The sequence below is a fragment of the Callionymus lyra genome, chromosome 2, assembly GCF_982586985.1.
Source record: "Callionymus lyra chromosome 2, fCalLyr1.hap1.1, whole genome shotgun sequence".
In the NCBI taxonomy this organism is placed as follows: domain Eukaryota; kingdom Metazoa; phylum Chordata; class Actinopteri; order Syngnathiformes; family Callionymidae; genus Callionymus; species Callionymus lyra.
In genome coordinates this window covers 38,334,148-38,352,886 of record NC_141819.1, presented here as the reverse complement: position 1 = coordinate 38,352,886, position 18,739 = coordinate 38,334,148, and the positions used below count along the sequence as shown (strand labels likewise).

The following is an 18,739-nucleotide window of genomic DNA, read 5'->3' as shown; positions in this document are numbered from 1 at the left end:
GTTACTGTAGTTTCATAAATGATGGTACAATGTATTGATAGATACACGTCAAAACATAACAGAATAAACATTTTTTGTTTGATTTTGATATTCTGTTAATCCTACAATTCCTCATTTTAATTTAATATTTTCACTCAGAACGTAATTCATTTTTTATATCATGGACAAACACTGTGACTGTGGCTCACGGTCACAGAACCACTGGGAGGCGCTGCAGTGTTTAGAGTCCGTTAATGCTGAAGGCTGACTTCTTCTCCCTCCGTCGAATTCACTTCCTGGATGGACGTATAGAAACAACCAAAGAATATAGCTTTTCTTTCCTATTTATACATTATTTATAGACAGTATTTTTATTTTGTTTATTCATTATCGTCCGTAAAAACAGTTAAGTTTTTATTTGAACGATAAATAATCGCTTGTAAACCACAGATGATCACGTAAACAGTGTGTGGAGAGGCGGGTGCACTTGAAGGTAACAAACTGGTCCTTAACCCTGAAATTGTCTTTATATTTCACATAATATCATGTTCAACGCTTTCAGTTTGTGTATTTATGTCGCGTGGAGAATGAGAAAAAGTCATTGCTTTGTCTATCCTATGTGTATTATATTTGTGTTTATCTCCAAAGCGCCACGTCACAGAGTGACAGGAGCTCCACTTGTGAACCAGCCTGTCGCTGGAGCAGAGATTTGACTGAACAACAATAGAAGGATCTGATCTGTCTTTAATCGCAAAGAAGAGGAAGATATCGGCAAGATGACGGCGTCTAACTGGGGTCTGATCATGAATGTGGTCAATAGCATCGTGGGAGTCAGTGTGCTTACCATGCCCTTCTGCTTCAAACAGGTGCGTCACAAAAGTGTGTTTGTGTTTAAACATATGCCCTCCTATTACATTTTGTAAAATGCCTGTGACGTTTTTGTTTTAGGACTTTTGTCTTCAATTTTCTTGGCACATTTTAAGTATTTCTTTACGTTCAAAAATAAAAATAAAACGTCAAAAAGTGCTTTCATATCAGAGTAAAACAAATACCAAAAAAATGTTGTTTATAATATTTTCATTGCTTAATGGCCCCTCATAACAGTCACTGTATAAAATGTGGCCCTTGGGGAAATTGAATTGACCACCACTTGTTCAGTCTACCATTCCTATACTTTTATTGTCTGTCTTGATTTATGTATCTAGGAGCTTTTCACTGTTTCTTCTGCAACATTCATATGTTTTTGTTGTCATGTTTGAAGACGCATTAAGCAAGTGTCTAAATACCTAAACAAATGTGATTGTTAGTTACTTTAAACCTTCCATACATGTATGAATTGCCACTATATATTGTGTGAGAATAAATGAGCAGTGTGGTATTTGGAAGGGACTATATTATATGAATGAGCAGTGATGTAGGAATACGGTAAGGAAAAAAAAGACGGCTTAATTGAAAATTCTTGCCTTCAGAAATCCATATCAAACTTAAAAAGGGATGATTTTATTTTATATTGTACATGAATGAAAGGGTTAGTTTTGCATAAGGTTGGCCTTTTAGACATGTGATATAAACCATTTGTAATTGATTTTTGTCATATATATTATTCCGTTCACTTTTATTTTTGTATCAATTGACTTGCTGACCAAAACAATAGTATGTGTAAATTGGGAACAGATCTATTGCGTCCATTTTACCGTCATTTATTCTACTCTGTATCCAGTGTGGAATCGTGCTGGGAACCCTGCTGCTCTTCTTTTGCTCGTGGATGACCCACAAGTCGTGCATGTTCCTGGTGCACACAGCAAGCAGTACCAAGAGACGAACATATGCAGGACTGGGTGAGAAAATGCTACATTTGACTGAGTAAATGAATAAGAATTATTGATAATAAAGTTGTTTAGTATGAATGTTTTGAGTCTTCTATTTCTAAATCACCCCGACTGACCTCTTCAAACATAAATCACATCGATATCTTTACAAGTTGGCACGTGAGCATGTGTACATTTACTGGTAAATCAGGTCACATGACCACTGTGTAGAATATGTGGACACAAGATAGCAGAACAAACACAGGAGTTTGCCACATAGATGTAGCTGAACCTGTTACAGTGCCAAACTTTCTGGGGAAAGAACCCTTCTGCTATGAGGAGCATTATTCAAGAATTCGATTACACTTTAACATTTTCTAATGTGAATTCAAAACTAATTTTCTCTGCAGCTTTCCACGCCTACGGTAAAGCAGGGAAAACACTTGTGGAGACCAGGCGAGTCAAACATTCTCTTATTATAATGACCAATAATATCCAATGATACTTTAAATAATCATTTAAAATGATTTATTTCACCTGTTGATGCAGCATGATAGGGTTGATGTTGGGCACCTGCATCGCCTTCTATGTCGTCATCGCAGATCTGGGATCTAATTTCTTTGCACAGCTGCTGGGTTTGCAGGTTTGTCATCCTTCAAATGTTCTCTGGTTTGATGAACAGGACCTTAGATATTCCGCCACTAATCACAGCTTGTCTGATATGACAACTTAAATGAACGTGTCTCCATCTGTGTCAAGGTTACGGGCAGTTTTCGCATTGTGCTGCTGATCGCTGTGTCTCTGTTCATCGTCCTCCCTCTGAGCCTGCAGAGGAACATGATGTCGTCCATCCAGTCTTTCTCTGCCATGGCTCTCATGTTCTACACCCTCTTCATGTTCACGGTGAGCTAAGCTGCACCCAAGTGTCTGCCTTTATTGTATTTTTGCCTGTTTTTTAATTGATCGTAATTGGACCGAAAATTGTTTTGTGATTTTTATTCTTGTTTGTTAAACATATTGTATATATTGTAGGTTATCATAATGTACAATTCATACTTCAGATTAATTTCTTATGCAACTTTATTTAAGCTAAACTTCTTAACATGTTGCACTTAGTTTGTATTGTGGTTTCATTTAATCAGCCAGAAATATCTCGTGGAAGGATGTCAAAGTGAATCTAATCAAACTGAATCAAACTGGGCTAACAAGTCTTTCCCCAGCCAAACCCTTAACTAGGCACGTTAGGGTTGTCTGAATAAATAATATTCTGTTACTATAACTTATATTCTGTAGTCAATATAAACATGAATACACAATGTTTTTATCGATAGTAAATGATGCATTTATAAAATACTTTATTCATCTAACCTAAGGGGTCATCACACAATATTTCATACATACTTGTACTCAATAATTTGCCGCTACCCAATTGTTTCAATTGGAATGAGAAGAATTTTAATTGCAACACAAAAATAAAACGACAGTGTGAATATTTGCATGTTAATTGTAAATAAAAAATAGAATTATTTTATTTAATACACACTTTATTGAAATATAAACCATAAAAGATCCATGATAGAGATAAAAAATATGTTTTTTAAAGCCAGAAATGAAATAAATAATAATATAATATATGTGTGAATAAATTGGATATTGATACAGTATAGTGAAAAAAAATATCGCAATATATCAATGCATCGATATTTTCTCAAGTATATTAAAACAGTTTTCTCCCATTATTGAATCATCCAATGACTGAAATATGCTAACATTATGTGTTTCTGTTGTACATGGATATATTTCTGTCCCTGACAGGTACTGCTACCTCTACATGTATATTATTGAAGTGGTTTATGGTGTGAGTCTAGTTTTAGATCCAGGCCTGGCCCTCCCGGTCCTGACCTCAAACCTTCTAACAGTAACACTTATGTCTTCACCTGCTCTCTGTGTACCCTTCCCCTTCTCTAAACCACGTCTGTCTTCCTTTTCTCTCACTCGTTTATCACTCCTTCTCTGCACCCCGTCTTTGTGTTTGTCCCCCTCTGTCCCGCTGCTGCTCGTGCTGTAGATAGTGTTGTCGTCTCTGCGCTACGGCATAATCTCGGGCTCCTGGACGGAGCACGTCAACCTGTGGCGCTTCAAGGGCGTCATTCAGTGCCTCCCCATTATCGCCACAACCTTCTGCTGTCACCCGTAAGTAAGACCCCCTGCACCTCCTCCCCCCGTACAAAGGTGGTTGGTAAGAAAGCCTGATGTGACCCCTGCAGCTTCACACCCATGATATTCTCCCCCAACATATCTCTAACCTTTTCCTCATCCATCCTCTTTTTCCACTTTGAATTTGGGCCGAGCTCTGTCAGTGTGTGTGTTGTGGTAGCGAGCAGAAGTGGGTCTGCAATGTCCGGGATATACAGAAAGAGGTATAGAAGAAACAAGTGCAGTTCATATAATCTGAAGTTTCTGGTTTTGATCTTCTCGTCTTGTCCCGTTTCCTCATTCATGATTTCATGCGACAGCATGAGGGCGGTCCTTCGCTCTGCTCTTGGTGCCTCTCCCTCCCTCTTTTTTTGACTTGGTTTGGGCTGTAACCCGCCACCCCTCCTTCCCCTTAGATGGTGCTGTCCTCATTCAAACACGGGCTGCTCAGCGGCTGGTGGCTAGAGCAGGTCTATTTGGTGCGCTGGGAGGGTGTGTTTCGCTGTCTCCCCATCTGTGGGATGGCCTTCGCCTGTCAGTCGTAAGTACTCCTCCCGCCTCCACCTGCACTGGGCTGCTTCATGAGACTAATATCCAACAGAGATTGGAAGCTTATTCATAAAAGAGTAGAACCCTCTCTAACCCTGGCGGACAATTGACGCTTTATTTCTGCATGTCATAATTCCTAACACTCCTGCATGGAAGCACCTATCCTGAAGTCTCCAGATATGGTGTCTGATGTGCTTTTGGTTGTTCACAACACTTATGCAATAACAGAAAAGTTTCTACATTCATTTTTAATGTCCCTCCTTTATTCTTTAAAGGCGAATAATATGGAAGTAGATCAGTGTCATCAGAATATTGAAAGCTTGAGTTTAACAACCCAAATGTTGAAACTAAATCATTTTATTGGAATGTTGTTCTTTATTTTAAGCAAGTCGTCACATGTTTGCCTGCGTGTCACATGATTGGCTAAAAATTCGATCAAGGAGCATGTCCAAATTCAGGCTTGGGAGGCCATTCGTGGCCCTTAAGCAGATTTAATTTGGCCCTCCTTCTTCGTTATTAACTGCATTTTTCATTGAGAAAATGTAAAGTACGTGATTCTTAAAGTTCTAAACAATAACCTTGTTTAAGACAAACATGATCAAGAGTCTGTTTAAAACACCACAAGGTGAAGCTGCCAAGTTCTAATTGTCATATACATAGTTGTTTTTTTTATTGTATATGTTCTTATGTTCATCTAATAAAACATTAGAACTCGCATTATATCACGCTGTGTGATGTTTATAGTGTGCCTTTAATTCTAGTGGGGATGTATTGTTTCTCTTGCATTCATTTTGACCCATACAGTTTATTCCCACAGGTTTAAAAAGAGGAAATAATAACTTCTGCTCCACAAATTGAGTTTTTTTGTTGTTGTTGAACTGAATGAAAATATAGACGCTTTATACATATAAAATAACACGTAACATTATGCACAAAAAATATTGAATTTATAAATTGTATCATTCATATTATATTTATATTGAATAAGAATATCAAACTCTGTGTGATTTATTTTACACATAGTTTGATATTCTAATCGGTATCAATAAAATTGAAAATATTATATTGTTTTGAAAATACAATTAAGTAAAATACAAATAGACCCTTTAATGTACAATGTATTGAATTTGATCGTAAAAACTAATTCAACCATTCGATATAGATCTTATTGAATTAAAAAAACAAATGAATGAAAAAATTAAACCTAAACAACTTAAATTCAACCATTCAGCATTCTGATGAAACTGGTATACTTCTATAGATTACATGTGACGGCCCTGCCACAGATTACAACCACAATATATAATAGTTTCATAGAACTACAGTAAATACTTTCCAGCAATGCACTATTTCTAAATAAAAACAACGGCCTAACCATATGAAAAACCATGATGATGTATTGGCTGCTTGTTATCACATGACACAGATATCTTAATAATGCAAATGCATCATGTAATAACTACAATACTACATTATGAACCCCTTGTAAATTGATGGCATATTGCAACGGTAGTCAGTTATTAAACTTCAACTGTATACTAAATGTGGTAGACTGTAAAGCCACCACAATAATGACAAAACAAAAATACCAATACTAGCTACAATAGAGTAGAACTAATTCTCATGCCTGCAGCCAAGAATACTTGATGTAATTGATGTCGATTTAAGATTATTGAGAGGGATGACACCAATCGCTCACCCACCTCTATATAATCCATCAGCTTCTTCAAATCTGTCCTTTCATTTTCTCGCTATATGTCAAGAAGACATGGGTCAGCATATGCAATCTGGGTGAAGAAAGATAGGGTGTTAATGGGAGAAAAAGAGTATATGGAATGGAACTGTATCAACTCAAATTGATTTGTCTTTTCCATGTGGACGAACACGGCACACAGAAGCCTCATCTTATCATTTCTCGTCTGTACAATTATTACAACTATATCAACAATTCATTTTAATTTAATTATGTCTACCCTTTAGTACATTTAATTTGGCCAAGAGCCTCAGTTACTAACTTAATTTTTTTAATGAAAAATTGCTGTATTTGCTGTGGCTAATTTGAAAAAAACAATAAAGTTCTACCTTACCTAACCTATTATTTAATGAGATAATTTGAAATGTAACACAATGTCTAATGCTAATTATTATAATTATAATTATTAAAGTGTACATTCAATTTCTTTATATTGTGCTGAAGTGGATGAAGATATAAACGCTTCATACTTTAAATTCTTAATGACATAACTGTTGGAATGATATCACTGTTTGGTCCCGACATGTTTTCACAACATTAAATGTGGCCGTCTTCCATTTGGTATGAAACCAAAACATGTTAAAGCATCAGCTTTAAAAGATGCTGGAGTCGACTGTATCCTCTCATCCTCAGACATTGTCAGGATCTTGCAGGACTTCATTGTTTTCTTTGCTGCTGAGAATTTAATGACTGCTGCCATCTGGTTGCAGTCAATACACAGGGAAAATTTGCATTTTAATTGTACATTTAAAAAAAATCAGCTTAAGTTGTTAGTATTTATTTTGGATTTTTGTCAAAAACTGGATAAAAAAGTGTAACTTTTACATCATCTTTTTCTATTTACAAAATTAACAATTACAATAAATACATTATGGAAAACATTTCAATACATAGGATGATTTTAATGACTGATACAGCAGTTTCCATAAAGTTAAAACAAAAATTAAACAAAGAAAACCTTGAACCATGTTTTTTGCACAGCTAGAAGGTGAAGTGGGTGAGAGTCCACATATATCTAAAGCAGACTCATAATTGTGTCATCAGACAATAGGAACGTATTATGGAGTAGTGTGCTTATCAAAAAGTAGGCGCTGTGTGTGCCGGTGTGTGTGTGTGCCGGTGCTTTGTGTGTAAACGCTCCCACTCGCAATACTGAGCGATAATTGGCAGGATGATTTTTTTTGGCTGCTAGTCAGACGGAGCGAGACGAGCGCACTGTTAGATGGCAGACACCGTCAGCCAAACCACTAATCAACACACTGCACCACAGCTATCTCACACACACACACACACACACACACACACACACACACACACACACACACACACACACACACACACACACACACACATACACATACACACACACAGATCTACTCACAGGCTGATTAAACAGCTCTCAGCACTTTGGAAAATTTTTATTACATTTGTGAAATGTGTTTACTTTCATTGAAAACATAACTCTGCATCACCATTACCGCAGGATGGTGTCTGGCTCTGTTGTTTTTTTGGATGACGGTCCGGAGAGAACGAGGCAGCAATGAGAGACATGTGTAGCCAAATTGACTCTGTTTGATGCTGCCGTCCACCTTAAACTCGGAGCTGATTTTATTATCCAGACCGACGCATCTTCTTAAACGCTTTATGGCGTGCGCTGTCATATCTCGGGGCTGTAGACAGAACCCCTCTTGGTCTTCCGAGTCAGCCGTGCCAGATGACAAGTGAAAAGTTTGGCTCCCAGTTCCTTAAATGCGGTTCCATTTAACCTTGGCTGAGGGGGTTTACAAATGTTGTGGATTGAAGAAGCATCAGGAAGCGGGACCCCTAGTCGGAGATGACTCATAGACACAGCTCTGTTTATTGGCTGGTTTCAATTGTTTATGGAGTTTTTACTTTAAATGAGAGGGTTATTTTAGCATATTTAAAGTTAAATCATTCGCTGACTTTACCTTGGAGTGGCTTTGGTTGTACTGTGTGGAAATGACATGGCAGCATACACGTCAAATCAAAACAATATTGGGTCGCTGCATCTCATATTCCCTTTTTTCTCTTTTCAACTTCTATCACCACAGCCTAACACACACTTTCCATCATCTCAGTCCAAATATTTGTGGGGTTAAAAATGCTTTGTTGCGCCTTCATGTGCTCTGGGATGCTCAGTAGGTTCTCTTCAAATAAATAGATTTAATGTTGTTTAAAGCTGTGAGAAACTTTCCTTATTGTACACATTTATATAAATCTTCTGGGCCGCCAAGTCCTTATATAAGGCTCTCTGGATAGTTGGCTCAAAATCAAAGTAGATTTATTTTTATGCTTATTTCTTAAAGATAATGTATTTAAGACAGGCTAAGAAACAGAGATTATTGACGTCAACGATTCTCCAGTGACTCCCAATAAGATTACGAGAGCAGCGTGATGTGTTTAGTGAAGGAGGAAAAACAGAGATAATCCAGATAGATCGAGTCTCTTAGACTGGAAAAACTAAATATCATGATCAAACTTGTACTTCCAGTTTGGTAAATACAGACTAAAGATTTCCCCCCTGTGTGACTGTGTTTGAAATCTCTGCTTTTATGTATCGTTTAATTATATATTGTATCCAATATTTCCGATACTTTAGGTCACAAGTGTCAAATTCCATGCTCGGGGGTCCACTTTAGCACGCCATCATGTTTTATGTGACTCGCAAGAGTTTTCAAATAAAAATCTATAAAATATGTCTCAAAATAAAAATCTACACTGATTCACTATCTTCACAAACATGGCACAATTGGACTCAAAGTTTGTTTTATAGGCAGCAGAGATAGCAAAGGTATAACTTCCTTGTTAACTACAATAACTACTACAAAACTAAAAAAAAGTTCTACAATCTAGAGTGAAATCTTCGGCACATGAATGCAAAACCATGTTTTTTTTCTCTGAGATAAAGCACACAGTGTTTTGCACCACCCGTCTCTTACAGGCAAGTCCTGCCCACCTACGACAGCCTGGACGAGCCGTCCGTCAAACGTATGAGCACCATCTTCACCTCGTCGCTCAACGTGGTCACTATCTTCTACATCACTGTGAGTGCAGTCACATCCACACACAAACTCTCAAACATCACATCCGGTTACTTTTTAAAACTCTTTTCCTCCTGACAGGTGGGTTTCTTCGGCTACGTCAGCTTCACAGAAACCATCGCAGGAAACGTCTTGATGAACTTTCCCTCCAACCTGGTGACGGAGATGATCCGGGTGGGCTTCATGATGTCGGTGGCTGTCGGGTTCCCCATGATGATCCTGCCTTGTCGGCAGGCCATCAACACCATGCTGTTTGAGCAGCAGCAGGTAACAAATGAAGAAATATGACGACATAATTAGCCTTAACAACCGCAATATTATTGAAGCTTATAATCACAATATAGAGGAACTTTTTTAACATGCACTCACAGAAAGTAGGTAATTTCTTATGTTTATGTAAATAAAGAAGGTTTAAAATGGATCGGGGGGGATACTTATTATAGGTTCCATGGTCATCCAAAAATATTCTTTATGTTGTATTTTTGCTATATTGAAACTTTCTGCCTTCATGATGCCTGCTAGGCTCTGAAATCTGTACATCTGTGATGAAATGAAAACATAGTCACACAGAATAATGGCTCCACAACATATTTCTATCTTTTTTTTTTAACTTGCAGCAAAAAGATGGGACATTCGCCGGTGGATACATGCCTCCCCTGCGCTTCAAGATGATCACCCTCGGCATCGTGTTCGGCACCATGCTGGGAGGCATTCTCATCCCCAATGGTACGCTGCCTGTGAGAGAAATCGGGTGCAGATTGACTGAAAGGGTGTACGAGCCGAGCTTCGGAGGGGCACGTGTTGCCCCCCCCCCCCCCAGATGTGGGCGGAGTCGCTTTACGACAAGTGAATGTGACTTTACGAGTCTGTGACTGTCTCCAGCTAACATGAGCCTTAAATCATTTGTCCTTATACTTATATCAGGTTTAGTTATATTTGATAGTCAAATCTGGCCCCAGAATAATAGCACTGAAAGATGCCGTCAGTTGTTTGTGTGCACGTGCCGTGCACAGGTTCTTGGAGCTCTTTGTGTTTCCAATCAGGCTAATAGAGTAAGAAGCAGGGACACTAAATCCGCAGCAGACAATATGGTGTCCGTCGCTTGGATTAATGGTGTTGTTCCGGCCCTGACACTGTGCCAGTTCCTGCTCCGCTGAGACCATAACTAAGTGCTGCCAGTGGAACATTGTTCTGCAGTATTGGATCTAAATTAACATTCATTATGAAGGGAAGACTCTGGACACTGTCACCAATAAGGGACACGATTTACAGAGCTGGGCCTTTTCTCAGTATGCAGTGATATAAAACCCTATTTATCGACGTGATGCTCCACTTGCACTGCGGGGGTTTATTACTATATTATTATTATTTCCGGGCCACGCAGAAAGAAAAGTATGATTTATTTTCTAATTACAGGTGTTTCATTTTGTTTACATTCACATGGGACTATTGTCACATCAAGACGCTTGTTTTTAAGTCAAATCTGAAAAAAAGAAACTAGTTCAAATGGGTGAAACACAAACTCTATATGATTCATTTTTTAACAGTTTTCCTCTGAAGGTCGGTTCATTGATATAATGCCGACAATAAACTGGTAAAAACAGAAAAGGGAACCTCTGTATTACATTTCGGGTGAAACTCATTTCGTTTTTGAAAGTTAGGGGGAAAAAAAAGATTTTTTTAGGATGAAGATTATTGACACCAAAAAGAAATCGTATCGGCAAAAAACGTTTTTGGATTTAATTCTGATTAACGTCGGCTCAGTAACATGTGCCCCCTAGTGGTCGGATCTAGAATGACGCTAGAATGAATTCAGATGATTATCACAACAATAAGTGTGTATAACATGCATGAGGCTATGAATAGGAATCCAAAACTAAATTATCTTAAAATGATTGTATGATTATGACGATTTTTACATTAGTAAAAATGACTTACTTAATTAGTTATTATGGATATTCAACTGTTATGTAGTGCCAAAGCTTGGAATAAAAGTGTTCTGATTCTGGAAAGCTTAGAATACAATTCACATTTGCGTGCATTTTTGGTCACAGTAGAGTGTATTTTTGCCAAAAAAAGCTTTTTTTTTGTTGCCTCTCTTGATTTTTGCTCAAGAGTTAAACCTAAAGAGTTAACGATTAACATGATTTTTTTCTTTCCAGTGGAGACCATCTTGGGCCTGACTGGTGCCACAATGGGCAGCCTCATCTGCTTCATCTGTCCTGCCCTCATCTATAAGAAGATCCAGAAGAACACTGTCATTGCTCAGGTTGCTCATCTTAAAACATAATTCCAAAAGTTCTTCCTGTTTTTTTTCAGCATCTTATACATTTTTCCAAATGTAGCTTGTGCTCTTTGTCGGACTGGGTATTTTACTCGTCAGCACCATCACCACGTTGTCCATCTCGGCCAGAAGTCCAGGCTTCAAAGTCCAAGCTCCGCCTCCACCAGCACCGGGCAAGAACATCATGCACCTTCCAGACCTCCCTAAAGTCCCAGGTGAGAGAATTGGACCGACTAATGGAGATGATTTACAGGCTTTGGTGCGAGTGGTTGCATAAATGTCAAGCTATATGATGCCGGTTTAAAGTATTTCCTGCCAGGCAGCAGAGGAGACAAAAGGACGCTGATGGACCTACAGCTAGAGAAGATAACCTCCTGATAATATCTGAGAGCACCATGGCTTGACATTGATGGAGAGACAGTGATGCCCTTCAAACTCCAGCAATTTCTCTCCTCTCCACCCCCACAGGCAGATTGTCTATCCTCCTATCTCTCGTGGCAGCTATAAAATCCCACTAGCTGCGTCTGGGTAAAGGAAAGTGGCTCATGTGTGAGGAGGCTGTAGAACGAGGAAGTGTTTTATAGTCCGTTGTACATTTTATTCCCTGCACTAAATCATTACTTTGTGGCTTCCGTTAGCTTTTGCTGCCCCCTAGTGGAAGAAGTCTGTCGCCCTGATTCATTGAGAAGTTAAAGTTTGCTTTATTTATGGTGTTGCATCAGCCAACAACCGTTTTAATGGAACACACGGATCCTTGTTGTTATTGTGTATTTAGTTTGATTTTTAAGACGGAAATATTTTCTTTGCCTAGGCTTCAAGAGGACATGGCAGCTCATATTTTTTGCCTTTCTTCACCAGTCTGAGAAATAAAGCAGTATTTACGAGTGTCACTTTAATGAAGTCAGAGTTGGAAAAGAATCCAGAGAGAAGAGGAATCGGTAGAAGCAAGACTGTGGGGAGAGTCACTAAAGATGCATGCGTGCAACCATACAGAGTGATGGGCAGAATTCAAAAGAGATGAAGAAGAGGGTGAAGGCAGGGTATAACTAGTGGAGATGACTGTTGTGTTGTCTAGTTAAGAGACAGAGGCTCTGACACAAAGACAGATGCTCAGGTTTTATTTGGAGTGACAAGATCACGTTTAAGTCGGAAGAACAGATAATTTATTCTTCTCTCATTTGAATTGTATAGAATGAATTGCTCTTTTTTATCTCTTCATGCAGATGATATTCAAAAGGAATTGGCAGTCGAGGCACAAGAGCCAGTCGGCGTGCAGGGACCAGACGACAGGGGCAAGGCCGACCCGCCTCAGATTAAAGGACCTGCTGAACTACCAGACCGGAAGAACGAGGAGGTGCAGCTGGACCGTCCGGATGCTGGTGAGATTAACTTCTTTACACATGTGTTTCAGGGTGAAAAGCATCAGTGCCATTTGAATATTGAAAGGTTAAATGTTATATTGAAAATGAATTTAAAAGACATTTTCTGAATTACAATATTTTAATTATTGGAATTAGAATATCAAAATCTTTGTTTTAAAGAAAAATCTGATATTTTAAATTATTCAATTTGTAATATTAAATTATTTAAAACACTGAGAATTCAATCTTTCAATATGCTTTAAAAATTACTGATTTCAATGATTTAAATGTAATAATTAAATGCTTGAAAAACAACTAAATTTCTATCTCAAGAAAAAAAAATCAAAGTTTCAGCATTTGAAATGTTCATTCAACCATTCTACTAGTTGGAATGACATTTCATTGGATTACCATCAAGCAGCTGAACAACAAGTCTGTGTCTTTCTGTCAGGTGTTGCTCAGCCGGAGAGAGAAGCCCACCGCCACGAACCACCCATCCCTCACGATCAAGTCCAGGTGGACACCAGGAAAAACGTGGAGGAATTGGAGGCGGAGAAGAAACCTCTGGTTCCTGTCGCCGAAAAGATTGAGGAAGAAGCAAAACGTAACGATTTAGGGGGCATTAGAGGTCAGGAGTCAGAGGTCAACAAGGAGGTTGTGAACCTGGGAGAAGGTGAACTACAGTCCAACGAGATAGTGGTGAAGCCAGTGCCTGAGGTGGACAGCAAGCAAGAGCTTCCCAACGAGGTGAAGCAACTGGAGCCAGTTGTGGTGGTGAATCCAGCTGTTGATAAAGTGGCAGAAGCTGAAGTGAAAGGTGAGTTGTTGTTGTTTCATTTGAGATCTGGGTTTTAACCTTTGGTGGTTTTAGTGCCACTTCCTGATGCTGAACATCACTTGGTTGCTGTGGAGGCTCCTCCTGGAGACGGTAAAGGCACCAATGATGAGAAGATGGAGGGTGAGTTGCTCTTTTTTGTGTCTTTTGATCTTTGACGACGATGCTTTCCTTCCTTCTGTGCATGCACATCAGTCCTCCTCTGCTTTTACATGTTCTCTTCCTGTCCACCGACTATTCAGACTCGCGCTACTTCTCCTGTCTCTTCAACTCGCTGGATTGTCTCATTTTTGGTTGACTTTCTGTTGTTTACTTTTCTCTACCGCCCCCTTTACTCTTCCTTCCTATGGCGGGACCCAGTGATAAAAAAGCTGGTCGCAGGTATGAAGCACGTCATGTTCTCCTAGTCCGTGACACCTTTAATACACAGTTTGTAGAACATAGTCATAGACGTCTCACTATATTGTGATTAACTCACGTTAGATATAGATGAGTTTTCAATAACACTTGAAATCGTAACATCAGGCTGTCAATATCACATGAGACTTTTAAACTTTGAGGGTAACGTCTCCTCTCTCCATGCAGAGGGCCAACTGGACCACGCCATCCTGTTGAAGGTGATCAAGGAGCAGCAGGAGCAACAGAAGAGACTTCTGGATCAGCAGGAGAAGCTTCTGGCTGTTATTGAGGAGCAGCACAAAGAAATCCACCAGAAACAGCCTGCTGGTGTGTATCAACACGTGCTTTTGTCCACAGTTGGAGACATTTTTGTGTTGCCAAAAATAATTTGTCCGGATAGGATTCTAAACACACCACAAGCTGTTCTTTTTGTTTCGTCTTTTATTAAGAGTTCATGTATTCAGATGAAAAATATTTTACGTTGCATGCTGGGAAGCAGAAATGACAGTGAGTCAAACAGTTGTCAGTTGGGCACTTGTCTTGAAGAGAATCTTTAATGTTTCTTTTATTATTGTATATATTAATATTATTATGTTTATACTTTTTTTTTTACAAACATGGATATATATTTATAAAAGCAATAAGATAATAATCCAATTAACAAAATAAATAAAAGACGCAAAACAAACGGGTCTTGTATAAAACATATTTAACATTTTAAAAAGTAAATATGTGGAAAAAGATTTACACAATGAGTAGTCCTAGTTGTTTCCCAATTGACTGAATTATATCCCTTTTTTTTTTTGAAGTGATAGAATTATGGTAACGGTTTCTTTATTCCGGATTTTGTTGACCATTCTTATAAGGAGAGCAATTTAAAGAAATAATTTAAAAAAACATTTCTAGCAAATAAGAGAGTAAAATGCAACTCAAACCAAACAATGTTAAATGTGAATATTAAAGTCAACTTTCAAAATAAATAAAACAATTAAGTGATGATGGAGGGTTAAGACATGTTTTAAACCCAAACAGAAAACTAAAGAGAACAGTAGGAATACAAAGAAAAATAGGATGATATAATAAATTGAAAATGGGATTAAATTATAGCAAAACTTCTTTTTTTTTTTAATGGAAACCAATTCAAGCCACTTAATCAGGGGTCCCAGCCTTTTAACTGGTTTTATCATAAGCATCATTTTCATGGACCAGCTAGATATAAACCACCAAAATAAAAGCAGCAAAATGTTAAATATTAAGTAGTTTGAGACCTGGGTCCATCTATCTTTGTGTTTTACATATGTTCGCTACTTTACAGGTTAACTGTTTCTGTCACATGACCAACATTTTTTTTTTTTAAGTAAAACACCTAATCAGACAGTGATAGTCAATACAACAAGGATAACAGATATGTTTTTATCTTTCTCTCTAAGTGTCTCAGTAACAAATGCCTCACGTTAAATGACGCCATCCCAGAGTTTGGGGACCACTTCACTAATTCAAACTCAAGGCTCTGGGGCCAAATTATGTAGCCCGTTAGCTGGTTAGCTCACAATTAAAATAGATTAACCTCATGGTGACTTATGAACATGCCAGTGTTTCAGAAGTCGAGACCTGAAACTTGCCTGATTATTTTTCAGGAAAGACTTCTGTAGCATCGTATTTGAATATGATCAAATCTTTACTGCCGATTCTTGGATTTGTATTTGAGCTTCTCTCATAATCCTAATATCACAAAGCGATAGACAAACCAGCAGGAAAGTTCACTCGCTACGTAACAATCACAGAGTCAATAACCCGTAAAAGTGACTTTAAACTTTAATGAATTAAAATATAAATGTAAATTAGCAGAAGTCAGCCAAACTTTTTTTCCACTTCAAAATAAAAGTTCAGTAAATACCCATTACTGTTACTGTTAGAAAATAATTGGTAATACTAATGCAATTATAGCCATTTGTTGCAAAACCTTGAATGAAATAAAACAGAAATTAGTACTTTTTAACCACATTACTTCTGAAGTCCTTTAAATATGTTCACTTTCTGATCAATCTTCATATATGTGATGTCTGACCCAGTATTAACGATTGCAGCAGGGGTTCCTGATGGCGAAGCAGAAAAAGAAAACCCAGAGCTGGTGGAAGGTGGAGCGGTGAAGGCTCAAGACCTGGGTCCAAATGCGGAAGAAAAACACTCCAAAGAGGCGGCAGCACCTGCTGAACCACACGCTGTAGCTCAGAACGTTGCTCCGGTGGAGAGCCACAAAGCTTTGGCTGAAAGCGCTAAAGGAGGTGAGCCGGCTCCTTACAAGGAGAACAACCGTCCAGCTGAAGCGGTGGCGCCAGAGCAGAGTGAGCTTGGAGCGAGGGGAGTTCCCCTCGGAGAGAAAGCAGCTGATAGGCGCCAAAATGACCCAATCATTTCAAGGAAGGAAGAGCAAAACCGATTCAATGAAGAAAAAATAAAGGAGCTGAAAAGAATGGAAAAGGAGCAGCTTGGGAAGGAGAAGAAAGAGGAGCAGTCTCGCCTTTTTAGGGCCCAGTTAGAGAAGGAGGAGGCAGAAAGAAAAGAAAAGGAGGATCAGGCCAGAGTTTACAAGGCTCAGCTGGAAAAGGAGCGAGCAGACAGAGAAAGAAAAGAAAAGGAGGAGCAACTTGTATTAGCCAAAGCTCTGCTGGAGAAGGAGAGAGCTGAGAAAGAGGAGCAAGCCAGATTGGCAAGAGCACTAGAGCAAGAGCTAGAGAAGAAGCAGCAGGAGGAGCTGGCTCGACAACAGTTGGAGAAGGCATTAGCCCAGAAGAGGATAGAAATGGAAGCAAAGGTGAAAATGGAAGAAGAGAGGGCAGCCATGGAGAAACACAAACAGGAGAAACAACTGGCGGACAATGAGATGCGAGAGAAGCTTAGAGAAGAGCAGGTGCTTCAGAAGCCGGAGGAAGCCAGAGTTGTTCTAGAAGAAGGTGGTGAAGCTTTAAAGAAAGGAGGGAGGGACCTCAAAGAGGAGGTTGCTTGGCAGGAGGACCTCAGGGAGAAAGCGGAGGAAGGGGTCATCAAAGTGGATGCCCACCCTAAGGGCTCCCAGGAGAGGGTGAGGGACCAGGGAGAGACCGATCTAAAGAGGAGGCGCAGAGCTGCAGTACTCGTCGAAGGCGAAGAGCTGCTGGCAAGGAGCCCTCAAGGGGTTCACGGGCTGGAGCCGCTGCTGGAGTTGGGGGGCTCAGACTTGCACGCGGCGCTGGAGGAACAGCTGCTGGCTGGAGCGATGGTACACTCCAGACAGATCAGACAGATCTCGGAGGAGAAGGAGGGGAAGTAAGACAATGAAGATCAGTGCCCCCCAGTCTGGAGCGTTGTGGACTAAGAAGTTTTGCTCTTATTGATTTTGGTACCTTTGATATTGGGAGGAAGAGAAGCACCAGCAGATCCAAAAGGCTGACGGATAATCCAAAGTGTTATTGAGAGTCTGTACTTTTAACTTATTTTTGGGAGATGCTGTTACATTCTGAGATGAATCTATGCAAAGATCAATATTTGAAGAAGTGTAATGATGGTCTGAACTTTCCTGCCATGTCTTGTGTTAGGGTTAAATGTTAATGTTGTAAACGTGGAATAATGTGCCTTCAGTCTGGACTGAACCAATCGGACGTGTCGTGAAGCACACTCGCCTCTCATGGAACATTCCACTATCTGAATTGTGTATTCATCAGTGCCTTACGAGTCAGACGTGCTGCTCTTGTCATGCTTCTATTTTGAAAAATGTATCTTTTTTTTTCTTCTTCCTTTATTTTATGTTTTATGTTCTTCGTGCTGCAGTGCCTGTTAATATTTTAGCACTTAAAAGTCCTAAGCTGTAAATAAGAGGCTATTTCTCAGACTATTTTTTGATGTCATAAATAAAGTATATTCATGGGCAGATTTTTCAAAACACACTTTATTATATTCAGCGAAACGACGATTGGATATGTACATTCAGAGAGTGTTGACTCCACACTTCACTTGGTTTTCCTCTTTGCCTGCAAGTGAATGAAAATGTTTAGAATCACAAATACTCTGCAGGTTGTTTTTTGTTTTATTTACCGCGGTCGTGAAGCATCTTTTTAAAGCCTCAAACTCCTTCAGGCACAAATCCTTCTTCAACTCTTGTCTGCCAGCAGTAGTAGCTGCCACACACTTGCCATATGTCGCTGCCTGGAGCCCAAGTTTAAGAATTAAGGATGAATTTGTAGTAGAGTATCTATGTCATGATATGACTAGATGATATAAAGCAATCCTCACCTCAGATCCACATTGTGCGAACAGCTCTGGGAACAGTCGCATCTTCTCCCGGCTACGAGTCCAAACATTTGGCCCAGACATGGTGCCGATCGTTCTTCAAGAGTTCGTGCACAGGATCAAGCCAACGACGAGCGGCTTTTCTCAATGAAAACCATTTTTAACGAACATTGGTAAAGTCCTTGACAGCCATAATGTTTACGCTTCCTGAGGGTTGAACATGATACTTCCTGATTTGCTGGTTCGC

General features: G+C 39.2%; 2 protein-coding genes across 5 annotated transcripts; one reads left to right on the top strand and one right to left on the bottom strand.

Moving 5' to 3' along the window:
• Positions 1 to 253: 253 nt before the first annotated feature.
• slc38a10 (solute carrier family 38 member 10) lies at positions 254 to 18,133 on the top strand. Of its 4 annotated transcripts, none has more exons than XM_087785047.1 (18): positions 254 to 472; positions 628 to 845; positions 1,700 to 1,817; positions 2,198 to 2,243; positions 2,337 to 2,430; positions 2,547 to 2,690; positions 4,400 to 4,524; positions 9,248 to 9,350; positions 9,429 to 9,614; positions 9,965 to 10,073; positions 11,510 to 11,616; positions 11,693 to 11,846; positions 12,855 to 13,010; positions 13,444 to 13,809; positions 13,864 to 13,950; positions 14,188 to 14,208; positions 14,413 to 14,553; positions 16,314 to 18,133. In XM_087785047.1, the coding sequence occupies exons 2-18, from the start codon at positions 756 to 758 to the stop codon at positions 17,534 to 17,536; spliced, it is 3,270 nt and encodes a 1,089-aa protein (XP_087641173.1). In that variant the 5' UTR covers positions 254 to 472; positions 628 to 755; the 3' UTR covers positions 17,537 to 18,133. The 4 variants fall into 4 exon arrangements, with proteins under 4 accessions (XP_087641173.1, XP_087641174.1, XP_087641172.1 ...); XM_087785048.1 differs by lacking the exon at positions 4,400 to 4,524 and adding an exon at positions 3,856 to 3,980 and having other exon boundaries at positions 16,317 to 18,133; XM_087785046.1 differs by lacking the exon at positions 4,400 to 4,524 and adding an exon at positions 3,856 to 3,980.
• Positions 18,132 to 18,698, bottom strand: ndufaf8 (NADH:ubiquinone oxidoreductase complex assembly factor 8). Its single transcript, XM_087785050.1, has 3 exons — positions 18,496 to 18,698; positions 18,298 to 18,408; positions 18,132 to 18,233 (listed from the first exon to the last, which is right to left on the bottom strand). Exons 1-3 carry the CDS (start codon positions 18,574 to 18,576, stop codon positions 18,213 to 18,215), a joined length of 213 nt encoding a protein of 70 aa, XP_087641176.1. The 5' UTR covers positions 18,577 to 18,698; the 3' UTR covers positions 18,132 to 18,212.
• Positions 18,699 to 18,739: the final 41 nt, after the last annotated feature.

What these genes read in the sequence shown, in the direction of transcription:
- slc38a10 (XM_087785047.1), top strand. Translation starts at nt 756, where the DNA reads ATGACGGCGTCTAACTGGGGTCTGATCATGAATGTGGTCAATAGCATC. An exon ending in AGGCATTCTCATCCCCAATG is followed by an intron (nt 10,074 to 11,509) that starts GTACGCTGCCTG and finishes TTTTCTTTCCAG; the next exon opens with TGGAGACCATCTTGGGCCTG. An exon ending in AGAACACTGTCATTGCTCAG is followed by an intron (nt 11,617 to 11,692) that starts GTTGCTCATCTT and finishes TTCCAAATGTAG; the next exon opens with CTTGTGCTCTTTGTCGGACT.
- ndufaf8 (XM_087785050.1), bottom strand. Translation starts at nt 18,576, where the DNA reads ATGTCTGGGCCAAATGTTTGGACTCGTAGCCGGGAGAAGATGCGACTG. An exon ending in TCGCACAATGTGGATCTGAG is followed by an intron (nt 18,409 to 18,495) that starts GTGAGGATTGCT and finishes CTTGGGCTCCAG; the next exon opens with GCAGCGACATATGGCAAGTG. An exon ending in AAAGATGCTTCACGACCGCG is followed by an intron (nt 18,234 to 18,297) that starts GTAAATAAAACA and finishes ATTCACTTGCAG; the next exon opens with GCAAAGAGGAAAACCAAGTG.